Here is a 19898-nt window from a genome sequence, read left to right as displayed (position 1 = left end):
CCTGGGCTTAGGTAAGATTTGCCTGGCAGAAGCAGTGTGTTTGTGTACTTGTGGGGCCTCTGCCTGGAGGGCCTCAAAGATCTAAAAGCGTCAAGTTTCCTTCCTGTGATAATGTTCCTGTCCCTCTTTGAAGGGGCTGAGGCTGGTGGGTATGCTGGCTTCGTGAGCTGGCTGCACTGCAGGGACAGTAGGTGTGCGGTTCTGGTCTGAGCCCTTCGTGTCTTCAGTACCATACCTGTAGGCCTGCTGTCCCTCTCCCCTCTGGTCCCAGGAAGCATGGAGGCAGCTTGTGTTTTGTATCTTTATCTAGCCCAGTTATAGGAACCAAAGGCTCTGTCTCCAACACATAAGCCTTTACACTGCAGGCGGGTGTGTTGCTGATGGTGATGTGCAGATCGGCACGATGGACTTCAGTGCTTGAAATTCTCCTTCACTGAACTTCTGAGTATCTTGGGGAATGTCATTTGCTAAGCTATATATTCTAATTGAGTTAATCTGAAAGTTAGACATTGAGATTCTTTTTAAACTTACATAGAACTCATATATTCTTGGCCAGATAGAGTGGCTCACACCTGTAATCCTAGCACTTTGGGAGGCTGAGGCAGGAGGATCCCTTGAGTCCAGGAGTTTGAAACCAGCCTGAGCAATAGCGAGACCCCATCACTACAAAAAATAAAAAAAACTTAGCCAGACGTAGTATTGTGTGCCTATAGTCTCAGCTACTTGGGAGGCTGAAGTAGGAGGATCACTTGAGCCCAGGAGTTTGAGGTTGCAGTGAGCTGTGATGACACCACTGCATTCTAGCCCTGCAATAGAGCAAGACTTTGTCTCAAAAAACAAACAAAAAAAGAACTCATATTCTTCACAAGAGTTTAGTTGGTAGTTTTTAGGTTTATTTTAAATAAAAGGGGGCATATAAAAGATACTTCTGACAGAAAAAATGTAGGAGTAGCTGGCTAATTTGTAGCTATATTCATCAGTTATGCAGTGTTTTAATAAAATGATACAGTTCTGGAAATTAGGTGAATTTACTTCTGAATTAAAAAGCAATTGGACCTTGGCATTTACTCTCTACTTAGCTCTAAAATTATATCATTATATATTAAGCAAATTCATGCCATTTTTCCCCAGCTTGGGAAATCTTGTGTGAATTTCTATAGGTATGTCTTGAAAGGTGGCCTGAGTGAACTTGTCATCTCAGGCCTTACCCTCACCAGGCTAAGCTCCATTGTGCAGAGAGAGTTGCCTGGGCCAGTAAGAGCTTTGCCTGACGAGCAGCGAGGGGGTCTGTTCCAGGGGCCTGTGCTCTGGGGGATGCCTGGGAAGGCTGATCGATCAGTGTCATGGATCAAAAAGCCCAGGGTATCTTCACATGGTGGGAAGGTGTCCTTGTCAAATAGAGCAACTTAATTTTACCCCTGTTAGCCCTGTTATTGGGGGAGAGGATAAGAGTGTTTCCATGATACTGAAAACTCAGAATTGTAGCTAGTGTGTTTTGGACTTTCTCCACCCAGCCTGTATGCTAAGAATGTTCAGTTGAACCTGTTTGCCAATATAAGTTAGGACCTAAAGATAGCCAGATGAGAGGAAAGGACCTTAATAATAAGTTTGTTTAAAAACAGAGAATTTTGTGGAAATGCCTCTGCAGGGTCTGATTCTAGCTGTCAGGATGCTATGGGCAATAGGCAATAAAGTAGCAGTTTTTTTAGGTTTTCCGGTTTCAAGCACTGAAGGGAAGGTTTCGAAGAAATCATTTCTCTTTCTGCCCTGAGATCCCCTAGGTAGATGCCTCATTGGTGCAGAAGATACAGGCGGGGCAGGAGGGAGCTACCAGTGAATTGCTGTTAGCATGCACTGACGTGGTTGATGGATACTATGCAAGGAAGATTGCCCACTGTAATCTCACAAAGTGAAGTCTTGGCAGATGGCAATGCCCTGCACTTTTAGCATGCTACAAGACAAATTGAGTCCATCTGCAGGTCCTGAGCTTCTGTTTTCTTCCTAGAGTACAGTGCAGTTTTAACAATGCTCCTGACCTCAAAGAGAACACCCTCTGTAATTTTATTTCAGTTCCCCCAACTCCTCTGCCCACCAATGATGTCGATGTGTATTTCGAGACCTCTGCAGACGATAATGAGCATGCTCGCTTCCAGAAGGCTAAGGAGCAGCTGGAAATTCGGCACCGCAACCGAATGGACAGGGTAAAACCTCAGCACTTCCCTTGTCTTCATGATGTTTGGCTTTGGGTAGCATGGTTTTTGTAGTTGAAAAACAGTGACACCATCTCCCTAGAATGTCATGCTAATGTTTAAGGACAAGAGAGGTGCAAAAGTATGAGTGAAGCCACCCTCTGGGTAGACTAGTCCTTCTTCCCACCCCTATCTACATCATAGTGTAATTACCCTCTGAGTGCTTGGCGTGTCCCACTCTGCTGAGTGTAACTATTATCTACAATTTATTTCTCTTTGCCATCAACTTTAAAATTTTTTTATTTTAAGGAAAAACTTTATATCACTGTCATAAATAGAAAACCAGTGCCATTTGCCATGAGAACAACATAACTGTGCAAATAAATTAAGTGAAAACAGGCATGCATCAATACCTTCCAGCCAGATACTGCTGCCTGCTGAAGGTTCTGAGTCTTAGGGCGTTTCTTTTCCTTAAAAGGGTTATAAGAGTTAGTGCAGCAGGAGCACCAAAGTGCAAGTTTATACTTGACTTACTCAGAATTGAAAGAAAATTGAAAAGGGAATTTCTTGCCTAGGCCTAAGCTCCACCCAAAATCCCACACATATCTCATGCTGGGTTTATACTTTGGGAAATGCTCATTATTTTATTTTACCCTCAGCAGTTCTGAAAAGTAGGTATTAACCTCAATTTTTTGGTGAGGGGACACAAAGACTTTAAAATAACTTGCTTAAGGTTATGCAACAAAGAGATCATGGAATTGAGGCTCTGTTTGGGGATAGTTGAGGCCTAGAACCTTCTGAGGCAGTAACAGCCCCGAGCTCCTAAGGGATCAGATGATGCAGTTTCCGTTTGCACAGTTTCCTACATTAGATTTAGTACCTGGCAATATTTTTAGAAAATGGGGGAGTTGTTTCAGAGGATTATTGTCTGATGGCAGTGTTTATAACCTCTGTTCTAGGTAAAGAAGGAATGGGAAGAGGCAGAGCTTCAAGCTAAGAATCTCCCCAAAGCAGAGAGGCAGACTCTTATTCAGGTAAGATGCCTTCTCCAGGGACAAAGCTTTCAGCCTGACCATTTGAAAATGGTCAGAGCCAATCTCCCAGGAAATTATTAATATTAATAGAATTTGACACCTCTTTTCAGGTGAGGGCTTATGTTACAAGGAAGTTGTAACTGGCATATTTTCCTTTTTCACCTCTAGTGTTGCTCACCCGTGGTAGAAGGAAACCAAACCCTCCACCAGAGTATACCTAATTCATGCCAGGAAGTAACTTTAGCTCAACTGATGTTTGTTAGTTCTGTTTTCCTGGCAAAAGTCCTGTCATCTTCATTCTTAGGGTGTGACTTGTTTTTCAGCAGTACTGAATTCTTTTTTTTTCCAGACTAATTGAAAGTCCAAAGACAGAAAATAAAGATCTCTGATATAGTTCATCTCTAACTTTGTAAGAATATAAGCTTAAGATGACAGCAGAAAACTGCATTCCCCTTCCATAGAAGAGAGTGTGGTGAGGTATGGGAATAGCAATTTACAGGGCTGATTTGGTTGTATAAAACTGATGACATTTTAAATCATTTTATGTCTAGCTGAAACCTCTCTCCTGATGTTAACACTTTATTGGAAGACCTTTGCTTTTTTATTGATCTCCTAGAAATACAAGTTTTGATTCCTACATAAGCCAGTGCGTCTTGTCCAAGGAAATTTAGTTTAACACCCTTAAACTGTACCTGTAAACCTAGCCAGATACCTCACAGATAACTTGGCTTTTGTGACTTAAACAAAAAAGATTCAGCATAACGTACCACCTTGCTGGATTATGTTTCAAAAATATATCTCCTGTTGGTCAGTGGTTTTAGGGTGTGGAGGTCGGAATGTTGCTACAGTGTGGTGCATGTTGAGAAACCAGGCCTCGGACTTGCAGCACTGGCAATTTCAGTTATAGAAAACTTAAGGAGTCCCTCTAACACTGAGATTTAACTTGCTCTCTTTAGATAAGGCTGTAACTGTCCTGATAGTAATCAAATACAGTATGCTTTGATCTTAGCTTTGCTTCACTCTCTGGACCTGTTGCTATCTTGCATGGGCACTGGACAAAGAGAAGCGTCAGGCTCAGAGGTTGCTTGTTTATACTGCCTCCACGTGCCACAAATTATCTTGTTCTTCCTGTCCTGGTTTAGCACTTCCAAGCTATGGTTAAAGCTTTAGAGAAGGAAGCAGCCAGTGAGAAGCAGCAGCTAGTAGAAACCCACCTGGCCCGAGTGGAAGCCATGCTGAATGACCGCCGTCGGATGGCTCTGGAGAATTACCTGGCTGCCCTGCAGTCGGACCCCCCACGGGTGAGTTGTAGTCAGAGCCGAATCATCGTGAATCCTCTCCTTGTTGTTGCCTGCCCTGAAGTGGTGTGTGACACACAGGTCAGTAAAAATGACATTTTTATGAAAAGTTGTGGCAAAGCTGAAGGTAAGGAAAGAAGATTAGGAAGGAAAAGGTTATGTTCTAGTGTCTGTGTGTATGAGCTTAGCATTACATCAGCTGTATGCCTGCGTATACCATCTGTGATGTGACAGTATTTTACACCAGAATAGCATAACCTCAGGAAATTGGTTGGTAATTATCCGATTATTGAATTTTCTATGATAACCTTACTTTCAAAGAATGAAAATGTGCCTTCTATGAATGAAGACTTTTGAAACAGTTCTGTTGTAAATAAGATTATTAAGAAAAGGGTAATTTATATTAAAACTTGCGTGAATGTTCTCAAGGTATTTTGTCCCTTCACACTGATCTACCTTGCTTTTGGGTGATGGAAAGTATTGGAAAGGAGGATGTTTGTATCTTTCTTAAGCAAGCCAGTGAAAGTCTTCATTTTTGGGTGATGTATGAGACTACCTAGCTTGTAATTCAGGTGTCAGAGGCTGAGCCAGGAAAGGACAGATCAGAGGATGATAGTGGGCTGGGGATTCTGGAAAATACTGTTCGTTAAGTTTGGAATTTAGGTTTTGCTACCTTACCTAGATAGTTTTTGTTCCTTGGTAAGCCAAAAAAACTTTTAAAGCTAAGGCCTTCATTCTGTGCCTAGCTGAGCTTTATGTTCACCTAGGTGAACGATTTAAGCCTTTGTTTTCCTGCCTATTTTCAATTCTCTAGTCTCTGGATATTGTAACAACTGTTCCCTCTTGCAGCCTCATCGCATTCTCCAGGCCTTGCGGCGTTATGTCCGTGCTGAGAACAAAGATCGCCTGCATACCATCCGTCATTACCAGCATGTGTTGGCTGTTGACCCAGAAAAGGCGGCCCAGATGAAATCCCAGGTGTGTTAGACATAGTGGAAATTGCTGGCACGAGAGTATTTCCGGTGGGACGTGGTGCCTTGACTAATGGTTGAACAGCACTGCTAGTTATGCTTGTTACTAGTCCTCAGAAAATGATTTTTGATTTCTAAACACATGTGATATATGAGTTGGCTTTTGCAATGGTACTACTTTAAAAATATCTTTTCTGTACTTTTTATATTAAGTAATTTGTATTTCATTTCTAAATTGATTTTTATGTCAGTTTATTTCTGATTTAGGATATCACCAGAATTAATATTTGAAATCCGTTTCTAGGCAAATTATATAGGACAGATCTCTTTTGTTGTTTTGTGCATTATAGTTTTTGTTTAGACAGACGCTTTTTAACATTTCTGGGTTTTGTCCCATGCTGGGTCCAGCTTTACTTTACAGTCATCTATAAAGATTTTCTTCTGGTCCTTGTTTCTAATATCATTAGTTAATATATTGTCCATATATTAACTTGAGTTTTACTTTCTTGTATTCATAAAATGAACTTTCCTTAACTTCCTTTTAAACCTGGAAGCCTATAGTTGTCCTAGAGGGCCTTGTAATAACATCACTGATCTCATTTCCTGTTGTATTTTAAATATATTTGTAAGTACTGGTGGTATATACATGGGAGGTTACTCACACATGGGGTGCTTGCCCATCACCCCAGGAACTCTCCTCCTCCACCTTGTGTGTGTACTCTGATTGTAATGTGATTGCCTAGAGATCTGAAACACTGGAGCTGTGTTTTGTGCCATTGGTTGAGCAGAAGTTTGTGTGTCACTGTTTACACACCAAACTCTGTGCTAGCATCTGATAATACAGTTGAATCTCTTGAGTACCCTTGAGGAACTCATAAGCTAATGTAGAATTAATTAACTATAAAGATGAAGAATAATTTTCCTTACCTGTACAGAGTTTGCTTTAGAAGATGGGTGTTTTGGGGAATAAAAGAACTCAGGCTCATAAAGAGTGGGCAGAATGCGGAAAGGGGCTGGGTCAGTCGGGGACCCTAGGAGCTGTCTGGCTTGGATGGAGCATAAGGCTCTCTTCTCACTGGATGGAGTAAGGAAGGAGGATAAAGGCCAGGAGTCTTGGAGTGGCCTTGGAGCCCTTGGGGGGCAAATGCATGCCTCTCGACAGGACTTACTTTTTTTTTTTTTTTTTTTTTTTTTTTTGAGACAGAGTCTCGCTTTGTTGCCCGGGCTAGAGTGAGTGCCGTGGCATCAGCCTAGCTCACAGCAACCTCAAACTCTTGGACTCAAGTGATCCTCCTGCCTCAGCCTCCCAAGTAGCTGGGACTACAGGCATGCGCCACCATGCCCGGCTAATTTTTTTTTTTTCTATATATACATTTTAGTTGGCCAGATAATTTCTTTCTATTTTTAGTAGAGACAGGGTCTCGCTCTTGCTCAGGCTGGTCTCGAACTCCTGAGCTCAAGCAATCCACCCGCCTCGGCCTCCCAGAGTGCTAGGATTACAGGCGTGAGCCACCACGCCCGGCCAGGACTTACACTTTTCAGAGCTGCTTGATTTTTTTTTTTAAGACTTAATCATTTTCCAAACTTTCATTGCAAAACTAGATTATTGTGCTGTATTTTACGGAAAAATAGCCTGTTTTGGGTGGTGAGAGTAGAAGGGAAGGGGAGAGACTTTGATCAGTATATTAAATTAATAACCAGAGAATTCCTGCAAGTACGATCAAACTGCCACACTAAGTATCGTGGGAAGGAGACCCTCCCATCTTAGAATATCTCAGGGGTCAACCCAGCTCTCCTCCATGCTACTTACTGAATTACATTAATCTTTTGCCTGTTCCCTATTCTGTTAACTAAATGCTAGAAAAATCTGAAGATATTCAGCCTGTTAAAACTTGTGCCATGTCTGATTGCCTGGATGAGTGATACAGTGCTTCCATCCCCTGGTGCTACAGCCCAAGGGATCCCTGTAAGGACAGTAATTTCCAGTGTTCCTGTGGTTCTTGTCCTCCTTTGGGTATATGAACCACCCTCTCTCAAATGGCTCCTTAGTTCATCTGATGAAGTATTGCTGTGTCAACACACGCTGAGACTGTGGGTATGTTGCAGCTCCATCTGCATTTTTTCTCCAAGGCACTCACTCTTGCACTTTCCCATCAGTTTACTTGATTGATAGAATGGCAGATATAAAATTAAATTGCTTTCATCCTTGCTTTTAAAGGTCAGAGGGATATCAATCCACAATAAAAGCATCTTTCCATTTAGCTTTTTTTCATTTTGACCCTTCATGTTAATGGCTTCAAGCCCACATAATTAATTAATCCATTGGCTTAGAGCACCCTCTTTAGGAAAAGCTCAGTAACTGCAAGTCTAACCAGGCAGGGATGGCTTGGTTTCGAATAGCTTGTGGGAGCTATACAGCAACGTGCCTCACTGTCATTGGGGTGGATGTTACCCCAGATCACCTTTCAGTTCCATCCCAAAAAGCTTTAAAAATAAGTGACCACTTCTAGTGGCTTTTTTTTTTTTTTTGAACAAACAACTTTGAAACTTTTGCATTCAGAAAAGGTAATAAGATATGGTAGATAAATCTCCTTTATCCCTGTAAAATCAGATTTATTTATACCTCAGCATGAATTTTTCAAAGAATAGTAATATAGATAAATAGGAATACATTAGTTCTCTTACTCACCATAATAATCATTTTAAGCAACTGCTTGTTTTGGCAAAATCCCTGAATGATTCCCTCTTTCCCAAAGTCTACTTTTTAGCCAGTAATTTCAGTCTCTGTTTATCCCATCTAATCTGACCAGTGGTAAAAGTTGACTGACTCTTTCCTTTGTCACTCAGCAAAACCTTACTGAACCTTTAGCATTGTACAAATTAGATTTTTTAAAACTCAGTACATTTAGTAGTTAGTGATTCATACGAAAATCAGATCAACAACTGGCTAGTAGACATTTTTTTAGTAAATTTTCTTTTAACTTGGAACACTGTCTTTGGGTAAACTCTCATCACCTAAGGGGGATTGTACACACTTACACTTTAATGACCAGTAAGTATGACCTGGGGATTAATACATTACCTCTGATCAGCCGATCTGCTGGACTCTGTAGAGAAGACATTTTTTGAAATGATCTTTCCAGAAGTGTGTGTAGATGTCCCATCTGCAAGTTCCCTCCTGGCCTAGTGGTTGTCAGTGACAAGACCTCTCCATTGTAACTGTGCTTCCAGGTGATGACACATCTCCACGTCATTGAAGAAAGAAGGAACCAAAGCCTCTCTCTGCTCTACAAAGTACCTTATGTGGCCCAAGAAATTCAAGAGGAAATTGGTGGGTACTGACTGTACCAAGGTCAGGGGGTACTTCTTGCTGGGATTCAGGAGTGGCAGCCAGGCAGGTAGGAACAAACAAGGCCGGTGAAGTTGGGCATTGCACACCACCGTGTCAGAAGTCTGGGATCCACTGGATCTTACATGACAAGGTCAGGGAGTAACCAAGGACAGATGTACTGGCCGTGAGCCACAGATTTTTGAGTTTCATTGACCTTCTGTTAGCGGAAGAAAATCTAGGGTGTGAAATTGCAAGGGACTAGGAAGTTTCCTGTTACTGTTTTCCCCCTTAATTGCTGATGTGTTTCAGGACATTCTATTTTACACAAATTCTCACCTCCTCTCCCAGTCTTTACCTTCACTTATTCAATAAATTTTATTTTGTCTGCTGTTTGTCACAGAGAAACGTGGTGCAGAAGCAGACAATATCTGCTGGAGTTCATGTTACAGTAGGAGAGAACAGATGGTGAAACAAGAAAACAAGTGTCAGATGGTGATAAGTGCTGTGCAGACAGTTAAAACTAGGGCGGAGTGGTGGGAGTGGCCGGTGGTCGGGGAGGCTGCCTGTGGGGGTGGTAGCCTGAGACCTGAATGGGGTGATCGCAAGGGAGAGTGTGTCATTAGCAGAGGAGACTGTGACCACAAAGGCCTTGAGTGTTGGTCAGGTGGCACATCTGAGTAGGTGAGCGTAGCTGGAACACAGCGAGAGGGGGTCAGCAGGGGGATGAGGCCAAAGAAGTAGGCAGGGGCTAGGTCTGGGAAAGAAGAGGTAAAATCAAGGAGTTTGGACTTTATTCCAGGTTGACGGGAAGCCATTGGAAGGTTTTGAGCTAGGAAGTGACTAGGTCTGGATTATGCTTTTTAAAACATGAAATTTTTTAAAACTCACTTGGCTGCTATGTGGAGAGTTGATTAAAATTGGAAGCCGGACAGGAAATGACTATAAAAATCTAGGAGAGAGATGATGGTAGTATTCACTAAAATGGTGACAGAGGAGATGGGGGCCGGAGCCCCAGGGCGGTGGGGTGGTCTTCAGGATGTGTCCAGAGGGAGATGAAGGGGTGTGCCCAGCTTCGCCTGCAGGGCTAAGGGAAGGAAAAACATGGAGGGTGACGCTGCAGACTTGTGAGAGCAGCTCGGTGGATGGTGGTGCCAGTGTTTACTAGGTGGGGAAGGAGATCACCAGTTCTTTTCACACACACTAAAATAGAAATTGCTGTCGGGCGTTACGTGGAGGTCTAGGGTAGGCTATTAAAGGAGGCAGAGGCTGGGCGGTAGGTGCAGGACACGGGTTTGGGAGTCTTGGAGATGGAATGTACAGCATGAGGACGACAGCTAATAATAATGTGTTGTATACTGAAAATTTTCTGAGAGTGCATTTTGGGTGCTCTTACCAAAGAAAGGTAACTATGGCAGGTGATGGGTATGTTAATTTGCATGACAGCAGTAATCATTTCACTATGTGTACGTATATCAAAACGTCATGTTGTATACCTTAAATATATGCAGTTTTTTTAAAAACCCAAAATCTGTGGTGTAGGAGGAGACTGTTTCACTGGAGTGTGGCAAGGAGAGGAGAGGGGTGCCCAGGATGGCCCTGGGCCCCTGTGCTGGGCTCTGTGGTGCTGCAGAGTCGGGGAGGTGACTCAGGGCAGAGTCAGGAGTCATCAGCTGGGTCTCGGGCTGGTGGGACATTCTCCTTGGCACATCTCAAGCTCTAGAATGACAGGAGTTAGCCCTTGTCAGACTGGTGGTCCTGTGCCCAGATGCCAAGTCCTTCTAAAGCCTGCTGTCCGTCTGCAGATGAGCTCCTCCAGGAGCAGCGCGCCGACATGGACCAGTTCACCGCCTCCATCTCGGAGACCCCCGTGGACGTCCGCGTGAGCTCTGAGGAGAGTGAGGAGATCCCGCTGTTCCACCCCTTCCCGCCCTTACCTGAAAACGAAGGTGTGTATGAGTGATAGCACCACTTCTGGGCAGCAGGGGGGAGAACAAAATGAGAAAACTAGTCAGTTTTTTGAAACTTGGTTGAGTTGGGCAGGTTGTGTTCCTGTGAGAGTCACAGGAAGGGAGACTGGATTCATCCAGCACCTACTGTGTGCAGGCAGCAGCGTGCTGGGTCCTTTCAGCGTGAAAGTGGTTGGCCTCAGTATGACTATGAAGTTAGGAGTATTTGTCCTGTTTCATAGACGGTTGGCTTCAAGCCCACTGTTCTTTCAGCTTGTGTGACGCCTTACGTGCGGGAGGCACTTTGCCGTGTCCATGGCACCTTCGTGTTCTGTTACGCCCTTACCATTGCAACAAACAGTGGGAGGGGGTAGTGGACAAGCTAAGGTGAGGGGCTGGCTCAGGGTCACATCTCTGACGTAAGAAGCTGTGTCCTTTGACTCCTAGGCAGGCACTGTTTCCTCTGTTCCCTTGCTGGTTCTCGATGTCTGAAAGTATCTCTAAAAGCTGTGAGCCTGCTCCAGAAATAAGTTGCTAAGACCGGTGCCCTGAGACCAGTATGTGTAATCAGATTCTATTTGCTGCTCTTGCTGCTGATGGTGGCAATGATAAAAACGGCCCACAGCTATGCAGTCCTCCTTACATGACAGCTTTAGCTAAGCATTTTTACATGGACTCTCTCACTCAGTCCTCAGAATAACCCTCTAAAGTAGGTACCTGAGTGTCCCCATTTGGGGATTCTGAGGTTTAAAGAAGTTAAGTAACTTGCCCAAGGTTGTGGAGAGTCAGGATTTTACCCCAAGCTGCTTTGGTGGCACAGTGAGTGTGCTACAGTCACCTGGCTCTGGCTGGACACAGTGCCGGAACAGAGGCCTGAGGAAGGCGCCAAACTGGAGGTAGGGGGTGGGGTGGGTTTGCATCCAGCTTCGTCCTCGGGGCCTTTGCAGAAATGCTTCTAAACGAGTCACCTCGGAGGTGTAGGCTCAGCGCAGTGGGGCCTCCAGTGAGAAAACAGGATCTGAGGAAGTAGCAGATCAAGAAGGAGGCAGAGCTCCATTCCTCACACCTGCTCTTACTGCAGCTCCCAGACCTCCGTGGGCTGCAGCGTGGCTGTGCTTAGACACCTGCGTGCTTGTTTGGGGTCCAGGCATCTCGGACGTGGGTGAGCTAGGACCTCATCTCCCTGTCAGCAAATCACAATCAATACTAATTTCAATTTTTGCTGTTTTCTAAGAAAAATGATTTTGTGGGCTAAGCTAAATAATTTGGGACTCTCCCAAAATTTCCCTTAAAAGGCCCAAAACAAACCTACTACTTTTGTCTTTCTTACCAGTGTTAGCCTCCAGAGATTTGGATCTTACTGCTGGTTTGTTTATGGGATATTTCAGGCATATTTTTAAGGAAAAATACTTTTTATTCAAATTATAGAGAAATTCTAAGATAGGAATTCTGAAAGAAGCCATTTTCTTTCTTAATCTCCTTTTGTGCTATTTTATTTTGTTTTTTATTGTTTTCCTTTCTGCTAGACACTCAGCCGGAGTTGTACCACCCAATGAAAAAAGGTTAGTTTGTCAAAGATGTTCCCTTTAAGACCTTCATTCCTTTTCACTCCCCAGTGTGTCAGAAGTTTCATTTTCTGTTTCATACCATCACCTGATTTTTTCCCACCTCATTGCTTCCGACATGGCTGTGAGTGGAGCCAGAGGAGCCTCTGTGTCACTAACAAGCTGGCCTTACTTCCCAGCACTGAGCGTCAGTGGTGTTGGTCACTGTGTGGCCTTCCTCAGCTCTCCTTCTGGGATGTCCAGAAAATGTACAGTAACCAAAATAGATGCTTTCGTAAATCCTTTTCATCTGGATAGTTTTTGGTTTTTTTTTTGTTGTTGTTGTTTTTTTTTTTGATATAGGATCTTGCTCTGCCACTGAGGCTGGAGTTCACTGCAGTCTTGAACTCCTGGGCTCAAGCGATCCTCCTGCCTCAGCTTCCTACTGGGACTACAGGCGTGTGCCTTCACGTCTGGCTAATTTTTTTATTTTTTGTAGAGATGAGGTCTTAAACTCCGGGCCTCAAGGGATCCTCCTGCCTCGGCCTCCCAAAGTGCTGGGATTACAGGCATGAGCCACCTCACCCAGCCTAATCTGGATAGATCTTTTTAAAGTACACCCAGTTTACACAGGTTGGTTGTGAATTGCTAGTATATAAAAAAATATGCTTAATTTAGGTGGAGAGTCTTGTCCTTTTATCTCTTCTTTGTCTACTGTTCCCACTTCCATCTTTTCTTTTTAGCTATCCTTGCTCTTTGTCTGTGCCAGTTGTCTCATGCGCCCTGAGTTGTAGCATTCCTCAGAACGTTAGAAACTGGTGGATGAAGCAGGTGGAGACGAGTGAACTCTTGCTGTACTGAATGTCCAGTTTTCAAAACAGTTAACATTACATACAGCACTGCATGGAATGCTTTGTATACTTGATCTCTTTTAACCCACTGACCATCCCTGTAGGGTAGGAGTTTTAGCTCTATTTTATAGATGAGGCAATTGAAGAAGTCTCTGAGATTACATGGTTCACTCTAAGTCATGACTTTAAGCAGTGGAGGAACCAGGATTTGAACCCAGTTTGCTGTCCTCAAAGCCCATGTGATTTCTATTACCTAAATGGCCAGTGTCAGCTGCTGAGTCCCTCAGGTGATTGCACAGTCCGATCTCAGTTGTCGTTGTGAACAAATAGTTCAAACACTCCATGTTCTTAACATATTACATGAGCCCACTCTTTTGGCTTTGGCAGACTTTTATGCATGGAGCAAAGCAGTGTTTCCTGGCTAAGAATTTGGTATTCTGGTTTATGTCACAGGTTGTTCTCAGAACATAATAGCATGATTTGAATTTTCTGAAAATCACTTATGTGTAAATGCTTTATTTTGTTTTATTTAGATGTGTCTCTTCTTGGAGGTTACTGTGCCAACATTTTTTGCAACATCACAACTTATACGTCTATAGAGATGAATTTTCTAGAAGTTTAACTGGCTTTTACCTTTGTATTTAAGCTGTTATGAGTTGGGACAATTTAACCATTAACTTTTGGTCTCTTGAAGTCACTTATTTATATATTTTATAAAACCAAAGTGGGTTATGGTCAGTGTTTAACACATGCATTTTACCACCAAAAAAGTATTTGAACACTCTAGACTGGCAATAGGACTTTAGATTAATTGGCTCAGTGCCACACTATATTTCAAATAGGATCTTACCCATATAACCTTTAAAATTCTGAAGAGAGAGAAAGAGATGGAAGGAACTCAGAATTAGGATATATTGGACTTGATTGTGAGCATCCTTGCTAAGGCAACACCCTCTCAGATTCCTCTTTCTCAAATAGTTGGAGTGCAATATTGCTGTTTCATTGGCATTTTGAGACTACAAAAGCCAGCTCTGATTTAACTAGAATCAAGTTGTACAGTTCTTCTTTAAAGTGGAAACTTTAGAAAACAATATGTCATTTTTATTGCATTATAGTGAGTTAATGCATTAGCTAGTCTGCAAGTTTAGCGGCTACCGTAGCTGTTACCAATTGCTCTGTGTTAAGAACAAGTCTGGTTGTGAGCTGGAAGCTTTGCTGTAACTGGGCCTTGTCACTGTCTGCCTTTGACAAGCCCAGAGACAGCAGGGCTGTGTGTGTCTTCATGTTGGAATCTTGCTTGCAGGTAGTTACCTTAGTATGCCGAATGTGCTGTCAGGTCGGTCCATTTATATTTATAAAGGTTGAAATCTAGACATTTATACAGAACTTTATCTGTTATTATTAATAAACTCTTATAGCCAGAAATCACATGCTTTGGAGCTAAAAATAGAGGACTGCTTCTCACTTCTCCCCTCCCTGGTCTGTACTGGGTCCAGTCACACTGCATATTTGGATACTGTCATTTGGAGCGCCACATACGAGCGATGCTGTCTTGGGCAGTGTCTGACCTTGGCAAGAGGAGAGTTGCTATTCTTGCTCCGTTTAGAGAGAGGTGCCTTCCACCCCGTGTCAGATTTCTCCCTGTTGACAGACGCTTCCTTCCTGTTTGTTCTGTAATAACCATTAGAATGTGACTGACTGTGACCGAGGCACAGAGAGGGATGCAGCCTGGTGAGAGACATGGAGGGAAATTGATAATTACAAACTCTGATTTTAAGTGTCGTAATCTATAAACATCTCCCAAGAGGAGCTGAAACTTGAAGGACAAATATCAGGGGTTTGAGTTGGGGAGGCAGAAAGAATTGCCTGTGGGCTAAACTATCATGCTCGAGACAAACATGCAAATTGCTGTGTGAGGACCCAGGTGCTGAAGGAGAGGGCGCAAGAATATCACATGTAAGGCTGCTGCGTGTTGTCCATGCCAGAATGCCCTTGGACTCCGTGTCTGTATATCTCACGGTGAGCATTCTCTCTGAAGGCTTGCATTCCATTTTTCTGAGTTGGAGACAAGTAAGCACTCCCTCCTCCATTATACCCATCGGTCCTCTGAAAACGCCTGTATCATTCATCCGTAGAGAGCACTGTGCATCCTCACACATGTGTATGCAGTCGCAGATCCAGGAGGGGAGGGGCGTTTGGTGAGGGGCTCCCTGGCCCTCAGGGAGTTTGCTCTGCCGTGAGAGCGGCATGAGGTCCACCGCCCTTGGAAACTCTGCTGTGATCTCTCTCCATGCAGGATCTGGAGTGGGAGAGCCGGACGGGGCACTGATTGGTGCTGAAGAGAAAGTGATTAACAGTAAGAATAAAGTGGATGAAAACATGGTGAGCCCATTCTTTCTCCTTCCCAGCATGTTTTACTTTTGAGACTCATTAGCGCACGTGGCACAGTGTCAGATGCATGTCCACACGTTCGTTTTCCACGTGGTAGAAGGTTGGGGTCCCAACTGCTCCCACAGACTGGCTGGCTTGTTTAGCATGTGGGTAGGAGAAGGAGTAAAGGACTCGGCTTCAGCAGTAGCTCATCTTTTGCTGTACAGGAGGAAAATATATTTTATGTTTACATTTTAGAGACCATTTTCAAGTGAGTAGAGTTTTAATGGCTTGAAGAGTTGGGTTTGGTTCTTATACTGTTTTAGGTTTATACTCCCTTTTATTATTCTACCATTTTCTATTATTTCTGTTTCTGGATTATTCTCACCTGAGTTTGATATTTAAATATAGCTTCCTGGTAATCTGTCCTGAGACACTTGTCTGCAACAGTTACTTAAAGGAAAATGCAGGTGAAAACCCTTATAGGACCAACTGCTATAAGGTATTTTCCATCCACACTTGCCCCTTTGTTAGGGGTTTGGTGAGTGGATTTGGTTATCTGTGACACAACTGACTGGTTAGTGGGGGTCCCACGGGTGTGTGCTTCCCCCCACCAAATAGTAAATGCAGGAGAAAAGCAGCAGTGATGTTGATACTAAATTTCCGCTTCACTCAGTTGCTAGTTGCCGACACTCCTATGGCTGTTTCAGGTCATCGACGAGACTCTGGACGTTAAGGAAATGATTTTCAATGCCGAGAGAGTCGGAGGCCTTGAGGAAGAGCCGGTATGTGTTTGGCTGCAGAACCTAATGCCAAGTTTCCTGTCAATCTTAGCTATTTCTCCTTTGGACCCTCTCAATTCAAGTAGCAAGTGGGAGAGATGCCTGGTGTGTTAAGTGCACGAGGGTCCCTCGTCTGCATTTTCCCATACGCTTGGATAAGAGAGCTAAAATTAAAATCTCCATGGAGGTTGGGAAAAGTGGGCGTTCTCCCCATAGGGATGGTTACCTGCACAGCCGGAGCTTGGTGCCACCTTGGACTTTAAAGGAGCTTGGCCCTTGGTGAGTTACTGGCCTCACAGCTGCCAGATGCTCACTGGCCTTTGTTCCACATCTGCTTTGTCACTCAGGAATCCGTGGGACCTCTGCGGGAGGACTTCAGTCTGAGCAGCAGTGCCCTCATCGGCCTGCTGGTCATTGCAGTGGCCATCGCTACGGTCATAGTCATCAGCCTGGTGCTACTGAGGAAGAGGCAGTATGGCACCATCAGCCACGGGATCGTGGAGGTGAGTGGCTGGCTGGGGGTCCGCTCCGCACCAAGTAAATTGTGCTGGTCTTGTTACAAGGGCTATCGCTAACTTTCAACATTAATGTGGACCTAGACTATGAATGTCAGAAAGTCGTGAGAGCATCTTATGCTGTAGAGGGTGAAAACTATTTGCTCAGATTGTTTCCTTCATGTTTCCTTTTCAGATATTTAAGAATGAAGGACTGCTCCTAGTCCTCTCTTTTAATGGGGAAAAAAAAAAAACCAAAAAATCAACAGGAAATTTAGAAAGAGCCAAAGCAACCTGTTTCTGTTCTGTCTTCTGCTAATTTGTAATTGAACTTCTTGCCACTGTGGTGGGAATGTCCAGAGTCTCTTGATTACCGAATGTAAATGCAATAAGGAATATAATGTGCTCTAGAAAATTAGTTCAAATGCAGGTCTTGGTTATTTGGTTTTATCTCCCACTGGAAACCAGCCGAGCTGTAGAATTTCAGAGCTGGAAAAGACCAGAGGTCATGTCCCACTCCTTATTTCATAGCTGAGTGTTAAATGGCTTGCCTCGGTCGTCCCAGAAAGTAAGTAGCAGGAGTGAGACTGACTTGTCACTGTGGTGCCAAGAAAGCCAGTTGACTGTCTTCCACGCGGACTAAGCTTTCGGGGCTCTGGGTTCAGAGGCACCACTTCTTTGACCCCCTTTTCTTTCTCCTGTGGGTCCTCACCACCAGCTCTTATTGGGTCTATCCAGTGGCAGCAGCGTGCTGGCTGCTTCTGGTCCCCAGGGGATTGTGCAGCAAACAACTTCAGTCTCCCGGCACCCTGTGCAGGTCTCTTCCCAGGCACTGCAGTGACCTTTGATCTTTTTTTTTCCAGGTTGACCCCATGCTCACTCCAGAAGAGCGTCACCTGAATAAGATGCAGAACCACGGTTATGAAAACCCGACCTACAAGTACCTGGAGCAGATGCAGATATAAGTGACGGGAAGTGTGTGGCACTCCTGCTTGGAGTGGGGTGGTGCAGGTCGGCCAGAAGAGGTCCGGCGATTTGGATTGACTATTGACCAGCAGTTGCCGCCAGAGGGCTTCATCCAGCACCCTGACCGCCTGGATCATTAAGACTATAAAGTACTACTGTAGAATTGCAATTTCCATTCTTTTAAATGGGTGAAAAATGTTAATATAACGATATATGAAATATAAACCTTAAATGAGAAAAATGATCTATTGCAGATATTTGACTGATGTAGTTTTCTTTTTTAAATTAATCAGAAATCCCACTTCTATTGTATTGTCTCACACATGCTCTCTGTATAAATGGAAAATATTGATTTTCAGTGATAGGCTGTATATGCAGGCTGTGTGTTCCAGTTACATTGTATAAGTCAGCTCTTTAGGCTCATTCACTGCCCTGGCTTTTATTGAAAACAAGAAGGCAGTATCCCCTTTTTAAATGAGCTTTCAGGAAGTTGCTGAGCAGCTAGGTGGACGAGGGAACTGTAGCCAACCACTGAAGCACATGCTAGCAAGCCCTCAAAATGATTTGAAAGGACCAGTTCCTTGGAAGTCCAGTTTCCACTGCTGGGTATCTTGGTGTCCCCATACAATTGCTGTCACCAAGGAGGTTAAAGGCATTTTCATTCCAGCGTCTTTAGCGAGCCTGATGTACGCAGGTGAGGGTGTCCGCTGCTGCTTTGCTTCTGAATCCAGTTCTTCCACAGAAATTAGCCTGTAGTTTGTATATGACGTTCTTCCACTTTCCGTCGTCTACTCACTGTAGCTCTTTACTGTTCACTTCCCCTTCCAAGCGTGTCCAGATGTGTGGTCTCGTCCTCCACAGGCACTGACCCTCGGCCTCCCCTTGTTCCCTCACTCCTGCCTCCTCCTGCCACCAGCCTCTTCGGCGTCCACGCGTAGAAGACCACAGTACGGAGGCAGCCGATGGCCCAGGAGGGAACAGAGGTTTGTTTTTATGTGAAAGGAGAATGTTCCAGGTTGTACATGAAATTGATCTGTAGACACTGTGGAAAGCTTTGAAGATCTTTGTTTCTTTCACATGAGTCTTTGTAATGCTTGTACAGTCGGTATTGATGCTCACAGCTTTTTTATTCCTTTTCTTGTTTAATCCGAAGGTTCTGGTAACCTGTGGTGTGTTTTTTTTCTATTTTCCAGTAACCGTGGTTTTTTTTCCTTCCCTTTGACCCTATTCATGTCTCTTCCCACTATGCACAGATTAAACTTCACCTACAAACTCCTTACTGTGATCTGTGGAGAATGTACAGAGTTTAAACACATCAATAAATACTTTAACTTCCACTGAGACTCCTGGCTTTATTGACCCTGGCATTGATCTGTGAGGATGTCCTGCCCCTCCTGCCTTTGGGACGATGGGGATCTCCCATGCACAGCAGAGGCTGCAGTAAGTCCACTCGAGCAAGTCCTGACACTTGGGCTTGAATTCCATTTTTCACTGAAAAAATAAGAGGGAAAGTCTGTCTCTGGAGCATTTGGCAAAATTTAATTTAGGCTACTGATATTTATTAATATGAGACTTTCCTTAATGATACTGAAGACAATGAGTAGAGGTTATGGTTGGATTTTCAGAGAAATGTTTGCAGGCTCCATTTCTTTCTTAATAGCTTGCTACCAGGAGACCACATCTTCTCACTGAAGGGGGTTTGGTTTGTTGACCTGACAACTACTTAGAGGGCTTTGTGCCTTGGGGGGTAGTTTTCACTACTGATTAAGTCTTTTTAATGTGCAGCTACAGGATTGAGGGTAAGTTCAGGGGCTGCCCTCAGAGTCCCCGCCCTGGCTTAGTGTATTGCCAGCTTAAGTACATGGCAATACACTGTGGCATGGTTGCCGGGGTAATATCACATATACCTGTGCATAGATGTACACGCTTGTGTACATCTTCCCAAGGATGCTGGCCTCGGGAGAGCATTTTATGAGCCTCCAGCCAGGAAGCGTGTTGGGGCGAGCCAGGTGAACCGGCTGGCTTTTCACAGCAATCCCACTCCAGCCTCTGCCTCCTGCACTGGCCACTCAAGTTGCTGCCAGGAGAAGTCTTGAAGAAGAGGGAACTTTCGGCCGGGCGC

The 19898-nt window shown here is 44.0% G+C and overlaps 1 protein-coding gene across 4 annotated transcripts in view; it reads left to right on the top strand.

The window, feature by feature from the left end:
* The window catches only part of APLP2 (amyloid beta precursor like protein 2), a 68939-nt gene extending 49826 nt beyond the window's left edge, over window positions 1-19113 (top strand). For 2 of the 4 annotated variants that reach the window (XM_045555680.1, XM_045555682.1), the window contains 11 exons: window positions 2071-2201; window positions 3149-3223; window positions 4366-4524; window positions 5371-5499; window positions 8724-8823; window positions 10626-10769; window positions 12296-12331; window positions 15461-15546; window positions 16245-16319; window positions 16664-16819; window positions 17674-19113. In XM_045555680.1, coding sequence (XP_045411636.1) covers window positions 2071-2201; window positions 3149-3223; window positions 4366-4524; window positions 5371-5499; window positions 8724-8823; window positions 10626-10769; window positions 12296-12331; window positions 15461-15546; window positions 16245-16319; window positions 16664-16819; window positions 17674-17775 — 1193 coding nt within the window. In that variant the 3' untranslated portion in view covers window positions 17776-19113. The remainder of the gene's footprint in view (window positions 1-2070; window positions 2202-3148; window positions 3224-4365; window positions 4525-5370; window positions 5500-8723; window positions 8824-10625; window positions 10770-12295; window positions 12332-15460; window positions 15547-16244; window positions 16320-16663; window positions 16820-17673) is intronic. The other 2 variants (XM_045555683.1, XM_045555681.1) reach the window with 1 other exon arrangement.
* The last annotated feature ends 785 nt before the right edge of the window (window positions 19114-19898 follow it).

This window comes from Lemur catta, chromosome 7 (assembly GCF_020740605.2).
Source record: "Lemur catta isolate mLemCat1 chromosome 7, mLemCat1.pri, whole genome shotgun sequence".
Lineage (NCBI taxonomy): Eukaryota > Metazoa > Chordata > Mammalia > Primates > Lemuridae > Lemur > Lemur catta.
Note: the sequence above shows the minus strand (reverse complement) of the source record. Positions and strands in the feature narration are given on the sequence as shown.